We start from the raw sequence: 19824 nt of genomic DNA, 5'->3' as shown, positions 1-19824 counted from the left end.
GCGCCGACTCGATACCACATGTCTCGGGAGAACTGTGCGGGCTGACGCATGCGAGGCTCTTACACTGGCCAGTTCTGCCACGTATTGAGGACGAGACTTAGATCGTGAGCAAGCCAGCATCGTATCAGCCCCCCTTGTGAGTGTGAGCAACCAGCATAGCAAGCTCTTTGGTACCCCTGATCTATATCGAATCGTATCGAGGCAAGATACGTTTCACCGACGCATCTAAGAGAGACACTGGCAGCGAAGAACGCAATCTTCCTCGGCATGCGACTGAACGCGTGGAGCGTCTCGGCGAGACATACATAATCATGCTCCCGGATTGACACCGAGCGTCACTCGAGATCTATCGAGGCCATCAGCATGCGGTGAGAAAGGAGTGGAGCGAGTTACTGTCTCTTTTAAGGTTCTACTTGTAATGAGGGCCGATTGTGGAAAACGGCGACGGCCCCGGAAGGCCGCCAGGGCACGGAAACTAAACGTTACTTCAAGACAGCGGAGCACCCGACGAGGCTCAGGACTCGTGACGCTCCTCGATAGAGTCTGGGCCGATAGCAACAGCAAGGGGGCAGCAGAGCAAGAGAGGGAGACACCCAATCAAGCCCGTATTGCGCACGTTCTGACGAGACGCCCAGCATATGGCCGGAGTAGGGCCGTGACGGTCAACGTGGACAGAGGCGCCCAGCACAACTCCCGTTTTGGCGCTCGTAGGACCTCGACGGGCCCAAATTGAGACGCCTCGAGCCCCATTCCGGGCAGATCGGGTAAAATCCGGCCTCATTGTGGTCGTCCAGTGTCGCCTATCTGAACTCTGACTGGGAGTTCATCCCCATTCGGGGGCTTTTTAGGTATCTCTCCTCGAGGCGGCTCTGCGCAAGGAGCATTAAGAACCACTGGATGGCCCATGCGCCCGCCCCGTCCCGGGAGCCGCGGTGCCCTGTGACGGGACCACCGCCGTCAGTTCGGGGTTGGCGAGCGGCTGCGTGCTCCTCATCACCAAGGAATTCGCCTAGCCTCATAGTTATGAGGGATCCTTCAGCCGCAATACCGCCTATCTATCGAATAAACGTGGTCTTTGAAGCTATTTATATGGAGTGCTCGCTAACAGTTATCGACTTGTAGCCACCCGCGACGCGCGACTGGCGGCGTACCATATGCTTCCTGGATTTCCAAGTATGTCTCCAGCAACCATGGGACATGTGTTATGCTGGTTCAAAATGCCGACAGCGCAAGAGCTGAACTGGCAATACTAGGAGCACGACAAGGAAAAACCAGAGCTGAAACTGGAGACATTGTGATTGGCATACGCTGGCGTCAATGGCTCTGGGCAAGCACCTGTCCGCCAAGGCGGGCCTTGCCCTTCTCCCCGACGTCTTTCCCAAAGGATCTACATTGGCCATTAGCGCTCCTGGATCTGGATCTCCAGAAGAGCCTGCTTCTCAAGCCACACGACCCCGAGGTGGTGGCTTGTTGGTGCTTGTTTTGTTGCGCCGGCCGGCCGGGGGCGAACCCCTGGCTCCTGTACGGAGTAACAATACCAGAGCACGCGATTGAGGGGCTCTAGCGTCCTGCTTGGCATGGCCTGGCACCTCGGCGTCCCCATTTGCATGTACTCTCCAGGCCCCTGCTGTGTAATGCTTTTCTTTTCCTTCGCTTCGCCGCGCCGGAGTGGCGACTCTTTTCTTTTCCCACTCTGGACGCTAACTGGGTGCTTCCTCCGTCCGACGACTGGGACATTGCAGAAAGCGGAAACTCCGACAGCTCTCACAAAAGAGGCGGCGTCTCGGCGCATCGCAATATTGTGAGATTGTGAGATCCAGGTCCACGATGATGAACCGCAATGATCTGATGTGTGCGCAGCAATTTGTTTCGGAGCTTTTTTGGCTCATCTTGTCTGCAGGCACGTACGGCGGGCACTCAAGCATTTTTTGGGAAATGACAGAACCTGGGCTCGTCCTGGGAGGCAACCTGAAGGATGAACTGCCGACATTGATGTTTGGGCCACACCCCACCCCGCAACAGCACAGGGAGCAATGTCCGGGTTATATTTGACTGGCAAGAGGCATAGGTGACTGAGAGAATGTCCCAACGGCCAGCCTAGGGATCGTCATATAGACGCCCAATTGCCGTTCCAAGGGGGGCGGGGGGTTGCAACAAGGGCTTGCCTCTCTCACCTCGTTGCAACGGCCAAGTACTTGCTTGCAGGTGCACATTCCGACAGAGCTCAGCATCATGGCGGCTTGAGCTTATGTGGTTTTGTTAGGTGACTGTCTTGGGCAGGTACGGAGTAGTGCTGGCAAGAGGGAGGCTCGCAAGGCTCAACAGGATGATATTTCTCCGTACGATGCAATTTAAGATAACCTTGCTCGTGCTGACAGGGCTAGACTAGGTACCTGTTTACGGAAAGCAGGTTCATGCAATATGTACATGTAGGGTGCGGAAAGGTGAGAACGGGCGGCGGGCAGGCCTGGTCGCAGGCCCAGCATGCTCGCAGAAAACCCTTTGAAACGGTAGTGATCGTCGTCTGTGTCAACCCAAAAGCAGTCAGTGGCTTGCGGGATCGTTATTTCGCAAAAGTTGCCTCGACCGCGCGCCGTCTCGTGTCGTCGTCTCCTTTACCGAGCAGAAATCCGTTCACCGCATGCGGCATTGCACCATCCAGGTATGTATGTACGTGTATGCGACATTGCGCAAGACATATCACATACGAGAGTTACTGGCTGATTGATGCTCATAGGTGGAGGACATAGGGTGGTATCGAAAACAGCACATCGAGATGCCAGCCACGGGCGTCAGTAGGCACAGGGTGGGTAGATCCAGAAAAGAAGAAGCTTCTTCTTGTCTTCTTTGGCGAAGCTATCGTGACATTTCCTCATCTGTTTTCAGGGCCAGGTGCGTAGGTATGGCGTGGCTGAACAGGTCCTAGCATGCCGCCCGACGAGCTTGTTTACATATCCGGTGATGCTTGTGTCGATTTTAATCCCTGCAGACGGGGAAAATGAAGTAATATGGTAGGGAAATTTCAATTCGAGTCAAAGATGCAATGCGGGAGTGGAATCGCTGCGCTCTCGGCCACACATCTGATATTACTGGCCCCGGCTAAATTGCGAGCGGCGTGGAGATGACGGTTTTGGGATTGGATCCCAGGCACAGGTGCAGATGTACTGATGACCTGCGGGGGTGCAAAACTTGCCCGAGGAGCGTCGCTGTGGCTCCAGAGGACCATTAGGGGGTCAAAGTCTGGGGAAGCAGCTGAGCAACGTGGCTTAGCGTGCATTAGGAGAGGGCTTCGGGGAATCATTTAGGGCATGGCCGCTGTGGCCTGAAATGGGCAGAGTCTGGTACAGGCTACAAAGATAAGGTTGTCGGGGACACTAACCCATAGGGAAAATCTCCATGAAGCAGGGCCGACTGGAGAAATGGGGAGAGACGGAGTACCTACCTCTGCGTGGGAGAGCCTGCGGGAGTACTCCGGGTCTATTAAAGGAGGGTCTAAACGACATTGCCGTCCGTTATGGGGCTACCTCTCGCTTCGGTGAGTTCTGGTGGCTTTTGTGTGGGGAGCACGAGTACCCGCCTAGTTGTATGGACAGGGGCCCAGCAGTAGCAAAGGACCCTCCGCAGGTATTCCAGGCCCCGGCCAGGTACCTTTCCTCCCATCCCAGGTTTCGCCCGTCTGGCGACTGGGCTCGAAGGTCTTTCCCCCCCCCTCCCCCTCCCTTTTTGAGGGCGACACTTGCCTGACTCTGGTGGACTCTGGCCCCGAATGGGCTCTCCACTATTAGGCCGGCCAAACCGCCGGGGTCCATCCTGGATCCCCATCTTTTCCCATTCAACCCCCAAATTCCCAATTACAACGCTGTTGTGCCCGTTTCGTGCCCGTGTCCACGACCGCGTGCTCTGCGTGCGTGCGTGCGTCTGGTGCTCCTCGCTCACTCTCGCTCGCTCCCATCGTGGCCGGCCGCGGTCCGTCCTGGTCGGGGTTTGCAAGTCCATCTAGTTAGGTAGTTAGCAGTGTGCAGCCTGTCCTGTCCACTCACCTCCAGTGCTGGGCGGGTTTACTGACTGGCAAGTATCGCACCTACAGTACCTAATGTAGTAATCAAGAACCCACACCAACGTAACGGAAGGGGGAGGGGATGTGAGGCAGGTATCATGGTTCCATGCCGCTCCCTCTCCTGGTTCCTCCCCAAAATCATGGCTGTAGTAGCACAGTACATCTTAATTGTTCATTCATCCATTCCCTTCCCTCGATTCGACCTCACCAATCTACTGTAGAAGAGGGAAAAAAAGGACCTCGGGTCGGAACATTGAAACCTTTCGATTCTCTGCCCTTTGCTTTATCGAGATCCCCACATCTCCTGTTGCGATCTTGCGCCGACTCGGCCCCATGCTGGGTCTGGCTGGAGCTTGTTCCCGTCATAGTCTTTTTTTTCCCTTGCAGCCAGTCGTGCGGCCTGGCCTGGAACTGGCACTTGGGTGTGTGAAGATCGATTAGGTACGGTAGCGGCGGCCCTATTTTTCGCTTGTCCCAGAAATTCCCCCGTTCTATCCGTTCCCGCCTGCAGCCACCACGCAGTCCCTACCACCAAAAAGCAAGGACCAACATAACCTACACCCTTACCAAACCGTCCTGCCCAGTCTCGTTCACTGCCATTCACTTCTGCATTGCATGCAACTCTTCTCCCTCCCATCGTGGTACCATCCGACGGCTCCTCGCGCCTGTCTCGCCATTTACCAACACGCCGCATCCGCTGCCGATTTCCTTACTCTCTCCTACATCTTCTTGACACCCATTCTCTCGACGATTCTTGGGGGTACGCAACCGAACGTCCTCGGCCAACACCACTCGCCCTCCCGATTACAACTGGCGGCTGCGCTCGAGACCATAAGCGCTATTGATCTTATTTCCCTCCCTTTTCCGGGGCGGCCCTTTTCTTTGGGATAGCGATTTCTGACGGCCTGACGAGAGAAGTGGCTTGGAGGATCCGAACCAGTCGAACTCATCAATCACGTCTATTTGGGGTGCAGTCGGAGCGCCGCCTACTCGATTCCTTTTTTAATGATCTGAACTGGCATTGCGCCTGCCGCTCGCTTTACTTGGACCCCGACTTTCTCGCCGAGATCTGTTCTCGTCAACGACAGGTTCGGTACCAGACGACTCTGTACCACGATATCTCGACGGTTGAACCTATCAGAACACATTCGCGTACCGTCAGGCGCGGAGCCTTGGTCAGCGAAGCCCCGAACCACATCTACCGTTGGTGTCGGTCAGTCGGACCGTGGATCATTACCGAAGGCGACGATTGATTGTCTGGTTCAAAACGCTTTAACCCCTCTAACATAGTGGCCGATGTATCATCATGTTTGAGCTGCGGTCGATTTTGGTCAACGAGATTTCCACACACGCGGTCGAGACTTCTTCCCGTCGATAAGGAAGGAATCAATCGCCAAGAGTTGCGCCACGACCCCTTCTGAGCCCGAGCCGGCTCACACGTCGTCATGGCTCAACAACCGCCGAGGCCGGTGATGGTGGAACCTGCCCACCTCACCGAATTTGCCTCGGCGCGATACTTCGAGAAGCTCTCGCAGCAGAGCCAACAGCAAAACCAGCAGCAGGTAGACCAACATGGCCCGGGGGGTCCGTCATCAGCGGGCGCGCCCTTCATCCTCCCGTTACGCGGCTTGAAGACGCCAGCCGCGGAAGAGGCCGCACATCAACCCGAATTGAAGAAGAAGAAGCGCTTGGGGATATCATTCTTCCACAAACCGTCTCTCGTGGTCCCCAGCGAACCACAAGAGCAAACAAAACCCCTCGTTGGGGAGGCCTACCCACGGCCCAGGTGCGTATTGACAAGCGGTCTTGTTTGCTACCACCGGCATACTGACGCAGCTTGCAGTCTTCCCTTCGATTCCCTCTTCCTCAATCTCCCGACCGAGTTGCAAATACAAGTCATCGCCTCACTACCGCTCTCAGACATCCTCAACATGCGCCGCTGGTCTAGAGCATTCCATGCCATCATCACAGCAAATGAGGGACCAATCGCGAGATATCATCTCGATCACCAAATACCATCATATGCCAAGAGGCTATATCCGCCGCCGGATCCTTCCAGTCTCAGTCTTCATTACGTATGCGGCCTGTGGCACCGGTTACATATCGCCGCCAAACTCTCATCCTTTATCTGCGAATGGGTTACGAAAGAAATCTTCTTGAGGACAACGGAAACACAAAGGTTAGAGTTCGCGCCGCAAAGAGAAAGAATGAGGCGCCGGTTGATTCCTTTACTGTTCACCATTTACCATTTCTTTGAGACGTACCGGGCACGCCACATCCAGTTCTTGCAAGAGCATAATGGCAAGGGCCTGCTACACACGCCTTACACCCTGAACCCGATCGAGGCCGAGGTGATGAGCATGTACGACGACAGGACACTACTGCAGGTGCACCAGGTTTTCCCACTCGTCGTTGCCTCTTTCTGTCGTCGGTTACGACCGCCCTCGTACGTCGGAAGGGTGGAGCGAACGGTGCGAGGTTATCTGAAGGAGAAGCCGGCAGACGAGATTCACGTTGCAGCGCTGTGCATCGGTGGCCTGCGACAGGTTGAACGATTCTGGGAGATCAAGGGATACAACTGTCGACGAGGCGAGGTGGATAGGTGGTACAACTCTATCATCACCACCAGTAGGGCACCGCTTATGGAAGTACCGCAGCCGACTTTGAAACCTAGGAGAGGTCTGATGGGATTGGGGAGGAAGAAGTCGTCGCTGACGATTCGGGAGGCCGCAAAGGCCTCCTCTGGCGACGTTGTCAACGGCACCCGCGAATCTATGGAGTCGAATCTCGAGCGTCGGAACAGCGTCATCTGGAGCAGCAGCCTGTCGCAGGGCATGCCCATGGGCCCTCTTCCGCAGGAGACTCTCGACCTTCTCGTACCGGATCTGCCCGTCCTCCAGCAAATGTGGCTGACCACGGCCGAGGCACTGATCCTGGAGAGGAAGATCGTGGAGCGACCTGCCGACATCAAGAAGAACGCCCAGGTCATGCTCGACCTCATTCGTGAGGACGGCATTGCCGACGAAGATGAGTGGTGGTACGGCCAAGGCGATTCGCCTTCGGTCCGGCCGCCCTTGGATGCTATCGACGAAGACCCCATTGAGGATTAGATTTGTGGTTTACCCGAACGACACATGATACCCCCCCTTTATTATTCCTTGGACCTCTTGACGATACCTATCATTTTCTTTTATTCGACATATCCTTCAACTACTACTACTACTACCGCTTCGCCATCTCCTTTTTTTTTAAAGCCTTTTTCTTTGTCAACCATCTACAGCATTTACAGGCGTTCGATCATTGGATCTGGAAAGGATTCTTTCACGGGGGGGCTCTGCCAGGCATAGGCAGTCATAGCTTTTATTCTTTTTTGCGGATTCTGGCATCGCGTCCAACCCACATAAACATACATGGTCATGCACCATTTTCCTTTTTTTTTTCCAGTATCATCATCTTCTTGTGTGTGTACTATGGGACCTGTGTGAAAGCTCGTGCCCGGGCCTTCACCTTGCTTGCGTATTTAGGGGGTATTTTCGGGACCGGGTTGCGGTTCAACGGATAGCGGGATGCGGTCACATCTTTGGCAACTGGGAAAGAAGAGAGAGAGTTGTGGCTTGGCGTCTTAGCGTCTTGTTTGGGTTGAGAAATTCATATATCATTACCACTTTTACCTACTTTCTCATTGTTTCTACACTTTGGGAGTTTGCAAAAAAGAATAAAAGGCACCCAATGGATCAAGTTTTATTCATTTGTTTGATCCTTCATCGATACCTCGCCTGAAAAAGTGTCTTGATAAAGCCTCTTTGTGTCTCTGTGATGTTTGGGTCGAAGAAGGCCATTGCAGCCATCGAAAACCTAGGCTGGATATGCTCTGTTGCCCCCCTGACCTGTCTTCAGGCGTCTGCGGGGGGATGGCTTTCAGCGGATGGTGCATGTGACGAGCGGGTGCGGGTGTGCCGGAGGGAGGCCAGGCGGTATTGCATACACATCAATGTATCTCGTTGCTTGCAGATGCCATAGAGACAACCTCGGAACTGTTGGGAAAACAATTCTGCCACCTGATATGCCGAGTAAACGTCATGGCCACATGAAGCCTCCTTGGGGGGTGGTGGTGGTGGTATTCATCATGTACCTGGTGTTGTCCCGATGCACACACAAAGTGTAGCACCGGCGGTGTGTTGAGTCGCTGTGGAGGCAGGGGACACTGACATCGAGCAGAAGGAGGTCTGAGAGAGATACAAGCGTGATACCCAAAATTCCCAAAGTTCATTTTTTTCAGGCAACCCACAGTATACCAGATGAGATGAGCTATATACTACTCTGAGCCCCGTTCTCTCTCTCCTGGTGAGAAGGACCAATACCATTATTTCCCATTACAAACATGTATATATTCCCACAAACTCCCTCGCTTGCTACGCTTTTTTTGGCCCATGATGGCATTACTGTAGGATATATAAGACAAAAAAAGCAAAAGTCAAGGAAGAAAGTGCTGGAGAAGAAATAGAACCGAAAGAAACAAACAAAAAGCAATTCATGTCGTCATGGCCGTAGCTGTTAGTACAAGTATTATCATGAGAAAAACTGTGTGATTTTCAACCCCCCTTGTTAGCCTTGTCCCCAAGCAACAAGTGCGTCATGCTGTGTGTTTCGCGTCTCGTGCTTTGCATCGCAACACAAAAGAAAGAAAAAAAGTTCGACGGGAAAGGCATTAGATCCAAACCCCAGCGGGTGCGGGAATCTTGCAACGTGGAACATAAAAAACACGAACCGACAAATCAATCAGAGAAACAACGGACACACCTTCTGGACGTGGTTGGCTGGCCCTCGTCTCACTGCTGGCGAACATAGAACCTGTCATACCCGCCCATGCCGTGGCTCGCGCCAGCAGCAGTTCCGGCGTTGCCGAAGCTGGCGGCAGCGACCGCCGCTATCGCGCCACTCGACGACGTGCGTGGGACGTTGCTGGCCCCATACGACGCTGCCGTCGACGAAGCACCGTTCGCCGCCGAGGATGGGTCGAGCGCGCCCATGCCGTCAAACAGCGACGAGTTCTCGAACCCCTGGAAAGCTTGCATGCTGGCAGCGGCTGAACTACCCGTGGCTTGCTGCTGCTGCTGCTGTTGCTGCTGTTGCTGCTGCTGCTGCTGCTGCTGCTGCTGCAGGCGCGAATGGCCGAAAGAAGGACTTCCGTGGTGCGACAGCGCGTGCTGAGAGGACGTGGGCGTTGCGTAAGCCGGGTTGAGAGAGGGGGAAGCAGAAGACGTGCCGGAGCGCCGGGAGCTAAAGGAAGAGCCGGCGGCGTAGCCCATGGACGCGGGAGCAGCCAGTCCCTGGTGGCTGGCAGCGCTAAACTGGGGCGAGCCCTGATGCGTTGTCGTACCTTGAGCCACCATGCTGGGAGATCCAATGCTCATCTGTTGCTGCTGCTGCTGCTGCTGCTGCTGCTGACGCTGCTGGGGGTACTGCCTTTGAGACTGTGGAAACTGGGCGGAAAACTGTGGGTATTGTGCCGACATTTGTGGGCTCTGTTGCTGAGTATATTGGTTCGCGTCAAGACGGCCCTGGCCGTACAGTTGCTGAGGGTTGACTTGCTGGCGGTGAGTCTGCTGGCTGGACGGTATCATGTTACTCGCCATTGGATTGTGCATTTGGGAGGGACTGGGAGACATGAGCTGCGATGACATCTGTTGCTGTTGCTGCTGCTGCTGCTGCTGCTGGCGTTGTCTATGTTGGTGATTTGACATGGTTTGCATCGCATCACTGCTGGGCACTTGGTGAGTAATGGCAGCTGGGTGTTGTAACCCTGGTTGTGTTCGAAGATGAGGTTGAATCTTGGCTTGCGCCTCAGCATGGGCTTTAGCTTGAGCAGCTTGCGCCAGCGACAGACCCGATAGTTGACCTAACCCTGGTGCAGCCGATGTCATAGCCTGCATGCTTTGCGGTGGAAGAGACTGCGGGTTCTGACTGAACGAGGCTGACGATGATGGAAATGGCTCGATCGCCGCATCATCCTCATCGACATCAACAGAGAGGCCAGGGACCAAGCTAGGCCCGGCCTCGCTTTGTGATGCAGCAGCGGCCGGTTCGTTATCAATCGCCTGGGAGGCCTGGGATTGCTTCTTGGCTCCCAACCTCTGCACGTCTTTGCCATTTTTCTGACGCTTGGCAGGGGGCAAAGCAGCAATGGACCGATCTGCAGAGGGACCGGCAGGAACTGTCGCTGGCCCTGCTTCATTCACGGAATTGTCGTTCAAATGCTGAGGCGGCTGCTGTGGCACAGAGCTGCTGCTTTCATCGCCTATTTGACGTTGATCAGACCTCTTGGGCGGTTTTCTCTTGCGCTTCGCGCCTGTAGAGTCTGCCTGATCTGGTGGAGCAGAGGCAGTGATCGGTATGCTCGCTCGGAGAGCATTTGCTGGCGTGAAGGACGCTGTCTGCGATGGGGATTGCGAATAGGAGCCCTGTGATGCACCAACTTGGCTGATATTCAGTTGGTCAGATGCGAGTTGTGCGCTGCTTGGGGTCTGATTGATGACTGCCGACTCTGGCGCGATCCTGTGGCCCTGCTGACCCGAGGGAGTAGAACTACTACCGGTAGGTGCCTCGACTCGGCTGGTCCTCTTTGCGTTCGGGGACGTGGTCGACATGTGCGGGATCACGGGTGGTGGGATTGGCGTGACTGTCAAGGGAGCTGCACTCGGCACGCTTGGAGTATCACTTGAAGTTGCGGCAGCATCTTTTGGTCGGTTCTTGGATCCCTTTGGCCGGCCCCTCTTCTTCCCGGATGGCGTTGTTTCGACATCTGCCGAGACGGACTGCGATAGATTCCCGGCCGACGAGCTCAAAGCGGCTGGAGCGGCACTCTGTTGCTGGCTCGAGTCAGAAGGAGCAAAGGACTGGTTCACTGGTGCTTGAGGTTGTTGCTCAGCTTCAATAACACTGCTGTCCATGTCCACCCAGCTACCATCGGCGGCATTGCCAGGAGTTTGGCTAGGTTGAACAGCTGAGCCTCCCTGTCGAGCTTTGAGGGGACCCTTTTTGATGCCCTTATCTTTCCTAGCCTTCGTGGCCTTGCTCCCCTTGGGTCTTCCTCTGCCTCGTTTCTCTACAGGTGGATTGATGCTGGGGGTGTTGTCCTGTGGCGCTGAGATAAGAGGCTGAGGCTGGGGCTGGGGCTGGGGCTGGGGCTGGGGCTGAGGCTGAACATCGAGGTGCGTTTCTGGTGATGGAGACTGTAGGGGAGGGTTCTCTGGCGAGAGTAGCGGTGCCGTGACCTCTGGTGGCGGAGATATCTCGATGATTTCAGGACTTGCTGGCCTCTCCGCCCTGGTTTCCGGAATTTGGAATGTATTCTGCAGGGGATGCGCGATCGCCGCAGCGTCCTGTTCAATTTTTGGGAAAATCTCCGCGATCCAGCCCACAAAGACTGCACCAGACCCATTGCCTCGAGCACTGCCGGGAAACTTCCCGTGGGATGGGGGAGGTGCACCTGGTATGCCTCCAAAATATGCCAATGCTTTGCAGATCTGATCAACAACAGATATTGGATTCAAGCTGCGGAGGAGTGTGAGGAGTCGTGCCTGGTCCTCCTTGGTCTCGATGGGACCTGCTGGGTATATCAAATTCTGATCTGCGACGGGCATGAATCTCTTCTTGTTGTGGCCCACGTAGCCGTTTTGACTGGCTCTCCTGGCGGCCAGCTCCGTGCTCTCGCTCGTTCGCTTGGCCGCTTTGTGCCTCTCCTTGAACTCAGCTGTCGCCACCTCCATGTGCATCACAGCAAAATTGCCCTTTTTGGCATCTGCCTTGCCTTTCAGCTTGCTCGGAACAGGGTCCCTGACGCGCCGGTCCTGAAATTGACCCGTTGGTTCGCGTTCGGGGACAATCTCTGTCGGCCTGAGCACCCCGAACCCGGTTGTGTCTGGCTCACCCGTGTAAACGGTATTTCGGTGGGCGCCCGTGCTAGGCTGTTGCGAAAAGTCCTGTGACGAAGCATCCTGACTAACATTCGTAGTGGATATCATGACGGTCGTGGTTTGAGCCGCCTGGTCTAGCGAGGAAGAGGTAGAGAAAGGGGAAGCTGTGGTGGTAGAGGTCTGCCGGGGCCGCCTGGGTGCTCCTAGACAGAGTGAAACGCGTCAGTGACTTGATGTCCATAGAGATCATCGCCTGGGCGATGTAACGCCTATACACACCTGTCGAAGCCATTGCGTCGAGCCAAGGGCTGGCTATGACCCCGGTCTCAGCTGCCTCGCGATACCTTCAAGCCGTCGTGTCTAATTTGCGGGGTAACGCCAGTCCCTTTTGAGTGGTTGGCAGCGAAAGACCGACCAGGTACCGAAATGTGGGAAATCACATAGTCGACGGGTGTCGACACGAAGAAGGACGACTGCTATGACGACCGAAGTCGTGGACCAAACGGAGGGCAGCGCAGATCCGAGAGAGGTGATCGACAAGATGCTCGCGTCGACAGGCCTAGGCCATCTCCCCAAGACGGCTAGGACAGATGTAACACCAAGGTCTTGCACATTAATCTCCGGCCGCCAGCCGTTCTGCCCGGACAGGAATGAATAGCGAGTTCGATGGTCAACCTCAGCAGGGCCAGGCCGCAGGGTGAAAGCCTGTTCGAATTGTCAAGGTGGCATCGCAGCCAGATTTCGCGATGGCATCAAAAGGTCAGGGGACTAGATGGTCCGCGTAAGTGGCGCGAAACAGGGGTGTATTCCCGAGAGATCGACACAGAGAGAGCAGAGATACCCTGGTGCCTGTGGATTTATTTGTCTTCAGTTGACTCGGTTTATCTGAATGGAGAAAGTTGGAGGTTCACCGACATCTGCGGGATCAAAGTGTTTGCGAATTGGTGATGCAGCTGTCGGGAGCTAATAACTCTTGCGACAGGTAACAACGGTCAGCTCAACCTCGAACTAGCATCTGGCGTGGGAACTGCAACTCTGGCGTCCAAAAACGGTACCATCTGCCCCACATATTTATCGAAAACTAGTAAACGCCGACTCAGCCGTCTTTTCACCGTTCAGCCCCCGTTACGAGAAGCCAGGTTTTTGGCGAAAACAAACATTAGCAAATTACAGCATAGTCTCCAACTCGGCTTTCTCCGTCCTATGCTTCGGGTACAATTGTATCATGGCATTTTCAGTTGGTTTTCTTCCATAATGTAGACGGTTGAGACACTAAGGGGGCGGGTTTTGAATCATAGACTGTATAGATGCTAAAATATGACCCACCACCATCAATTCGGGGGGCTGGCGCAATGGTAGTACGTATACGGCAAAAACCCTGTATTTCAGGAATTAAACTAACCATCAACAAATAGGCGCGTTCGACTCCAGATCGAAAGGTTATCCGTTCGATCCGGGTGTCCCTCATCTTCTTTTTTTTGCCCTTTTATGGGAGAAAAAGGGGGAGGGGATTCCAAATAGTTATCTTCCGAGACAATCCAATTCATTGTCTGCCTCCTTTATCTAGTTAGTTATCACCCTTCATTATCCTATCCTCAAAGATGTGAGAGACCCGTCGGAGAATGCACACCAGCTAACCACATCAATCCGCATTTGCACGACATGAGAAGAACCTATCAGGAGTCTTCAACACCTCATCTATCGACCACTGCTCCTTGCAAATCTGTGTCCATTTTTTCGATAAAGCAGCGGCGTCAAGCCATTCGATAGAAGCATCAACAGGCTTCCAAGTTGTCGATTTCTTGCAGACAGTGCACCGCGGTTTTCTTGGAATGTATCGAGGCAAAGTCTCAATCGTCCACCGCGCACTACTATCCATAACGATGCTTTCTGCGCTGTTGCAGCCCCGACAGATGCATTGTATAGAGTAAGCGAGGTCAGTTGAGAGGTCTCCTTTACGGAGTAGGAAATCGCTCCAAGCAGCTCGCCGCGGTACTCGTTTAAGAGCGTTCGCATCTGCTAGACACCATGGAATCGAATCATCGCTCGGAACAGCCCATGCATTGTCTCCTTGCGCCTTGCAGGTTGCCATACCGCATCCACCCTTTAGATATCGAGCTACGTATCGTGTTGGATCGGTCTTCTTGAATCTGGGGAAAGGATCATCAAGTAGCTGTGTGCCGCAGATATTGCATTTCCTGTGCATGGGGTTTTTGCCTTGCATGGTGAGACCTGCAATCTTGCTCGACGATGTGGGCACGTGAACTTGCTTATAGTATCGCAGAGCGATATCTATTATGATCCGGATGATGCCCACTTCTTCGTTGCTGCGTAGTCCAGAAGTCTTGCGACAAAGAAGTCGATGAACGTGTTTAAGGTCTTCGGTCGATGATATTAGCTTGCCATGGATTCGTAGACCTGGCTGACAATGTAGCCAGGAACGCAAGCGCTAGGGTGTATCGTCCCAATCGGGCTCTCCAAGAGTTTCAAACTCTCTTGATGTACTAAGCGTACAGAGTTGACGCGCATCATCCACTCCAAAGTCGGGGGTGACAAGTGATGAGATCAGATACTGAAGCCCTTGAGGTCCTTGAACGGCCTTCTTGACCTCAGGGAGTATTTGGAGAGTTGTGTCGCTACTATCCTGGTCCTTTATTAGATACGACTTTGACACAACACTATTGAACAAGGAGTAGGCAGCTGGCAACTTACTGTTTCTGAAGCAGTCTCTGATCCATCACTGTCTGAGCCTGTTGTGTTGGATGATACTGTCTCTAATGCCTCGGCTGGCCACCGAGTCATATCCTGCGACGAATTGTTGTTAAGGATGTGGTGTTTCTTGCGAGCAGTGCGATGAGCCATGGCTGTAGATCTTTTCTCAGCAACGAGGAACACTTGAGCTTTCGCTTCTTCATTGAGATCCTTTTGCTGCGCCCACTCAACTCGTAGCAGGCGAGAATATGTTCCTGGCCTATGGCTCGTCTGATAAAATTGTTCGTCAATCTTGATGCCGCCAAGTCGTGCAGCAGCAGTAAGGTGCTGATCTTGAATTCTGCCCAATGTCGACCTCGGAGCATATATCATTGCTTCAGGGTGGAGAACAAAAACAACGAATCTCTTGAGGCGCCGCCGTTCGGTATCATCAGGTTGTAAATCCTACTCCAACTAGATTTTGATGCCTTGAAAATCGCCCCATAGAAGTAGTGGCTCAAGATCAAGAATTTCAATCATCCTTGCCTGAACGCATTTGCCCCAGCAGATATCAACCACTGCGCACATATTGTCCCTGAGATCATGCAAAAAGGCTTCGTGAACCTGGAGAAGATCAGAAGGGTAATGCTTGAGCCCATCCATAGCCTCGCGTCGAAAAGGATGGTCATATATGAGACATTTGTCGAGAGTAAAGCCAATCATCATGACTTGACAGATCGACACGTTGGTCTCATCCCCGCCCCGGGCAAAGTATGGACTTTTGACCGAAATGAAGGGCGATGGAGATGACAAGCTACTGTTGCCCTAGTGTCCATCAGGCCCAACTGTGAAATCACGGCGGCGTATGACTCCCTTCTCCCTCCACAGCCTCACTTCTTTATCTACTGCATCAGTGAAGGCTTTTCTCTGTTCCCACGCAGGTTTCAGAAAATCGACAACTGTCATCATTAGTTCATCGAACCGCCCGCTCAGCGAGGTCGCAAATGGGTGACCTACTGCTTGCAGCACCACGATGCCTTTCTTCGAGGTCGCGTAGATATGGCTCGATGGCTCTTAGTCGCTGAAGCGAGCACGAGTCTAAGTGAGACTCCGGATCTTGAAGGACTAGGGCGCCAAAAAGGCGATAAGCGGTACCAGATTCCATGAGGGTTCTGGATTATGTCGAGCGAGCGAGCGTGACAATCATTTCAAGTCAAAGACTTGTCAGATTTGTATTCAGCTTTCACCTATCAGCTGATTGCATAGAAGTCGACTGGGCATGAAGCAAGCAGAAGATAGTCAGATATTGGAGCAGCAAATAATGATAGTGTGCCGTTTTTCATACATAGATAGATAATACTCCCGAGATATCTGTGACTTTAATCGAAGGTACTCTCTGGCTCAGCTGCTCTTGAGAGGGAGGGAAGTGAGCTCATATTCGTAGTGAATAAGAGTTTGACCTATTATAAGTGAACTCAGTTTGAGTTTGCTTTGTTAACTATTTAAGTCTATGGACTTGAGGACCCAGGTAAACAGAGCCCCTAGGCAAATAAAGCAAAACAGAGTTAGCAGTTTGAAGTCAAACACAGAGTCATCCATAACTGCATTGAGAAAAATATAACCTTGAGATTAGACTTGTACTGACATCCTTTCGACCCCCAAATTTGCCGAAACATAGCTTGGCTACGTCTGTTGAAAATGTGGGCTTTACTGTGTTAAAGTATACTAAAACGGTGGAAAATCTTTGGTCAAAAGAAACGGTACGAGAATGCTGGCAAGACGTACGTGTGGCCCCACCAAAGCTCCCCACATCACCTCCAACTTCCCATTCAATGACCTGTGGACGACTACGCCTTCGATTGGTTCCTTTTGACTCCAGCACACCCTCTCCTTCGACTTCACAAGTCGAGGCTCGTACTGAGGCCTTATTGTAGTACTTGTTCATATCGAGACTCCCCGATTGAGAGCTTGATCTGGCGCTCCTTTTACGCGCGCGACTTTCCGCATCATCTCGACCTCTCCGACGTCATCCCTCGAGGAGCTTCAGATCAGACCTGCGAGTCTGATCAGCGTGTTAAGCAGAAAGGCACACTCTCTGTCGGGCGTCTTTCCCTTGGACCACGTACTGCTCCTCATTCTCCCGGCTGCCTACAGGAACCTGCCACCATGTCGGCCTCGAACAAATTTATACTTGTTTCTCTTCCGCTGCGGACGTTCGATTCCAGCGACAAGGAGGAAGCCTTGTCGGCACTCCGAGCTACTGTCACTGCTGATAATGGCACTGTGCTGCCCTTCGCGATACCGGACTTCAAGATCGGCACCCTCGACGCCCTCGTCCAGCAAGCAGACGACCTCGCTAAGCTCGAGAGCGGCTGCGAAGGCGTTGTGGGTCGTGTTGCCGACTCCCTGAAGACCATCCTCGATGGCGACGAGGACAAGATTGCGCAACAGAAGACGGTCAATGATAGTACGTGACGGATATTGCCGGCTATCAAGTCGCGACCTTCGCTAACTGCTACCTGGCAGAGCCCACTGATCACTACCTGCGCTCCTTTAGCTGGAACAAGGTCAGATATCGAGCGGACCGACCTCTTGCCGAACTCATCGACACCCTTCAGAAGGTAGACAAGCTCTCGTGTCGGCTCTGGTTCACAGCTGACAGTCGGTTAGGAACTGGTCAATATCGACAATGATGTCAAGGGGAAGTTCAACCAGTACAACTCGGTCAAGTCGAATCTGGCAGCACTGGAGAGGAAACAAACGTATGCGCTACGCTATGCGGCTCCCCCCGGCACTTTTCTTCTAACACTTTCCGTCTCAGGGGCAATCTGGCCACGAAGTCCCTTACCCCGATCGTTGATCCGTCCCTGCTCGTCCAAGACTCCGAACACCTCGAGACGCACCTGATCGTCGTTCCCTCGAGCGCGAAGAAGGACTACCTCAAGAGCTATGAGACACTGGCACCTATGGTCGTTCCCCGGTCGTCGGTACAAGTGGCACAAGACGACGAGTTTACGCTATTTGCGGTCACGACGTTCAAGAAGCACAGCGCCGAGTTCCTCCAGAAGTGTCGAGAGCAGAAATGGACGCCTCGCCAGTACAAATACACCGCCGGAGGAAAGGAAGAGGAGAAGAGAGAGCTCGAGCGGGTCACCAAGGAGGAGCGCAAGGTCTGGGGCGAGGCGCTGCGGCTGGGAAGGACCGGCTGGAGCGAGAGTGTCATGGTGTGGGCACACGTCATGGCGCTGCGCGTCTTTGTAGAGACGGTATTGCGCTACGGTCTGCCCCTGGAGTTTGTCAGTGCTCTTATTCAGGTGAGTTTCCCTTCCCGTTCTTTCTATCCCTACTCTCGTTGCGTCTACTGACTCGCCGTAGACCACGCCGAAGCTGGCCAAGAAGGTGAAGACGAACCTGGATTCATCGTACTCGTATCTGGGCGGCAACGCTTTCGGGAGGGACAAGAAGGGCAACATCACAAAGGACGATGCTGCCCTGACGTCGGAAATGGCCGCGGCAGGGGTTGGCATGGGCGAGGGGCAGGAGTATACGGCATATGTATACTACGAGATGGAATTCCCATAGAGGGAAAGGGCTAAGAAGGCTAGTTATCGGGATATTTGTAGACTTGCAGCATTCAATGCATAATTGTTCATCTCAAAAAATCTCATTGGTCTATTCCTTGTTCTCTAATCATAGCCCCTTTTTTCTTCCTCTTTTGGGTCTTTGGGATATTTCTTTCCACGGGTTCCTCCAGGACAAACTCTGGCCGTCCAGCCCGGCCCAACTCACCCCCTATTGCGACACAGTCAGGAGGTTCTTGTCCTGCAGATACTTGACGATCTGCGCGACGCACTCCTCGACGCTCGACTCGTGCGTCTTGATGGTGATCTCGGGGCTCTCGGGGGCCTCGTAGGGGGCCGAGATGCCGGTGAACTCCTTGATCTCGCCGGCGCGGGCCTTCTTGTACAGGCCCTTGGGGTCCCTCTGCTCGGCGACCTCGATGGGCACGTCGACGTAGACCTCGACGAAGGGGATGGGGTCGTCGTCGCCGCCGCCCTGCGTCGCAGAGGCGTGCAGCTCGCGCGCGACCTTGCGGTCCTGGCGGTAGGGCGAGATGAAGCTCGTGATGGCGACGGCGGCCGAGTCGGCGAACAGCTTGGCGACCTCGGCGACGCGGCGGATGTTCTCGTTGCGGTCGGCCTCGGAGAAGCCCAGGTCGCGGCAGAGGCCGAAGCGCACGTTGTCGCCGTCGAGGCGGTAGGCCGCGAGGCCCAGGTGCAGGAGGTGCTGCTCGAGCGCGGTGGCGACGGTCGACTTGCCCGAGGCCGAGAGGCCCGTCAGCCAGATGGTCAGGCCGCGCTGCTTGCGGGCGGCGAAGCGCTCGTGGCGCGTCAGGCCCGGGTGCCAGGTGATGTTGCTGTTTTGAGGGCTCCGGTGTTAGTCGCGGGGTGCTTGGCTTCACCTTTGTTTAGGAGGGGGCTATTCTCTGCGCCGTGGATGGGAAGGGGAGGGAGATGTGTGTGGCCTCCTCTTCCGAGCCGGCATTTTCATGAGCTTCAAGTCTTCTTCCTCGAAGCTGCGACGGTGTATTGCAGTGCTGGTGCTGGTGCTGGGTGATGGCGATGACGATAGTGGGGTAGCGGGGATGTTACTTACGTTGCCATTGCGAGTGTAGAGGGTGAATTGCAGAGATACAAAGGACAGAGGGGAAAGGGGTATCAAAGTTGCAAAAGGATGGCTCCTGACACAATTACAGATTCTATACCAGAAAAGTTGAGAAATGAAAATCGAAAATAAGAAGATCCTCGATATGCACCTTGATTGAATCTGCAAAACACCATCCCAACAGCGACAGCCGCTCGGTACCTGGAAGATCGATGAGTATTTTAGCGCAAGCAGGTATGGCACAATCGCATGTGGAGATGACGGCATTCTTAGGCCCGCCGGGTAAGTGGGCGCTAAGAATAAGGTGCAGACAGGTTCGCTTTGAACCGGCAGCAGAGTTTTTGGGGGTCTGTACAGAAAAGTAGTAGCTCAGTCACAGCGGGACGATGTCGTCACGCAAGGTGTCAATGGACCACCAAGGGCACGCACGCCAATTGGTATCAAGATGTTCGTATTAGTACGGATGGGCGCCTTCTCTAGAGTCTCTGGGCGTAC

At 54.0% G+C, this 19824-nt stretch overlaps 5 protein-coding genes across 5 annotated transcripts; 2 read left to right on the top strand and 3 right to left on the bottom strand.

Annotated features, from left to right (window-relative positions):
* Positions 1–5502: 5502 nt before the first annotated feature.
* Positions 5503–7167, top strand: E0L32_003052 (uncharacterized protein; the record flags this gene model as incomplete). The annotated part of the gene is made up of 2 exons (XM_031137310.1): positions 5503–5843; positions 5901–7167. The coding sequence occupies 2 exons, from the start codon at positions 5503–5505 to the stop codon at positions 7165–7167; spliced, it is 1608 nt and encodes a 535-aa protein (XP_030999120.1).
* A 1719-nt stretch (positions 7168–8886) lies between these two features.
* On the bottom strand, positions 8887–12081 carry E0L32_003051 (uncharacterized protein; the record flags this gene model as incomplete). The annotated part of the gene is made up of 1 exon (XM_031137309.1): positions 8887–12081. The coding sequence occupies one exon, from the start codon at positions 12079–12081 to the stop codon at positions 8887–8889; it is 3195 nt and encodes a 1064-aa protein (XP_030999119.1).
* Positions 12082–13615: 1534 nt separating this feature from the next.
* On the bottom strand, positions 13616–15057 carry E0L32_003050 (uncharacterized protein; the record flags this gene model as incomplete). The annotated part of the gene is made up of 3 exons (XM_031137308.1): positions 13616–14391; positions 14488–14617; positions 14686–15057. The coding sequence occupies 3 exons, from the start codon at positions 15055–15057 to the stop codon at positions 13616–13618; spliced, it is 1278 nt and encodes a 425-aa protein (XP_030999118.1).
* Positions 15058–16830: 1773 nt separating this feature from the next.
* On the top strand, positions 16831–18246 carry E0L32_003049 (uncharacterized protein; the record flags this gene model as incomplete). The annotated part of the gene is made up of 5 exons (XM_031137306.1): positions 16831–17131; positions 17191–17285; positions 17335–17426; positions 17486–17978; positions 18040–18246. 5 exons carry the CDS (start codon positions 16831–16833, stop codon positions 18244–18246), a joined length of 1188 nt encoding a protein of 395 aa, XP_030999117.1.
* A 210-nt stretch (positions 18247–18456) lies between these two features.
* E0L32_003048 (uncharacterized protein) lies at positions 18457–19328 on the bottom strand (the record flags this gene model as incomplete). The annotated part of the gene is made up of 2 exons (XM_031137305.1): positions 18457–19081; positions 19321–19328. The coding sequence occupies 2 exons, from the start codon at positions 19326–19328 to the stop codon at positions 18457–18459; spliced, it is 633 nt and encodes a 210-aa protein (XP_030999116.1).
* Between the last annotated feature and the right edge of the window lie 496 nt (positions 19329–19824).

The sequence above is a fragment of the Thyridium curvatum genome (assembly GCF_004353045.1).
Source record: "Thyridium curvatum strain D216 chromosome Unknown NODE_13_length_580902_cov_83.771903, whole genome shotgun sequence".
Classification (NCBI taxonomy): Eukaryota; Fungi; Ascomycota; class Sordariomycetes; order Thyridiales; family Thyridiaceae; genus Thyridium; species Thyridium curvatum.
Note: the sequence above shows the minus strand (reverse complement) of the source record. Positions and strands in the feature narration are given on the sequence as shown.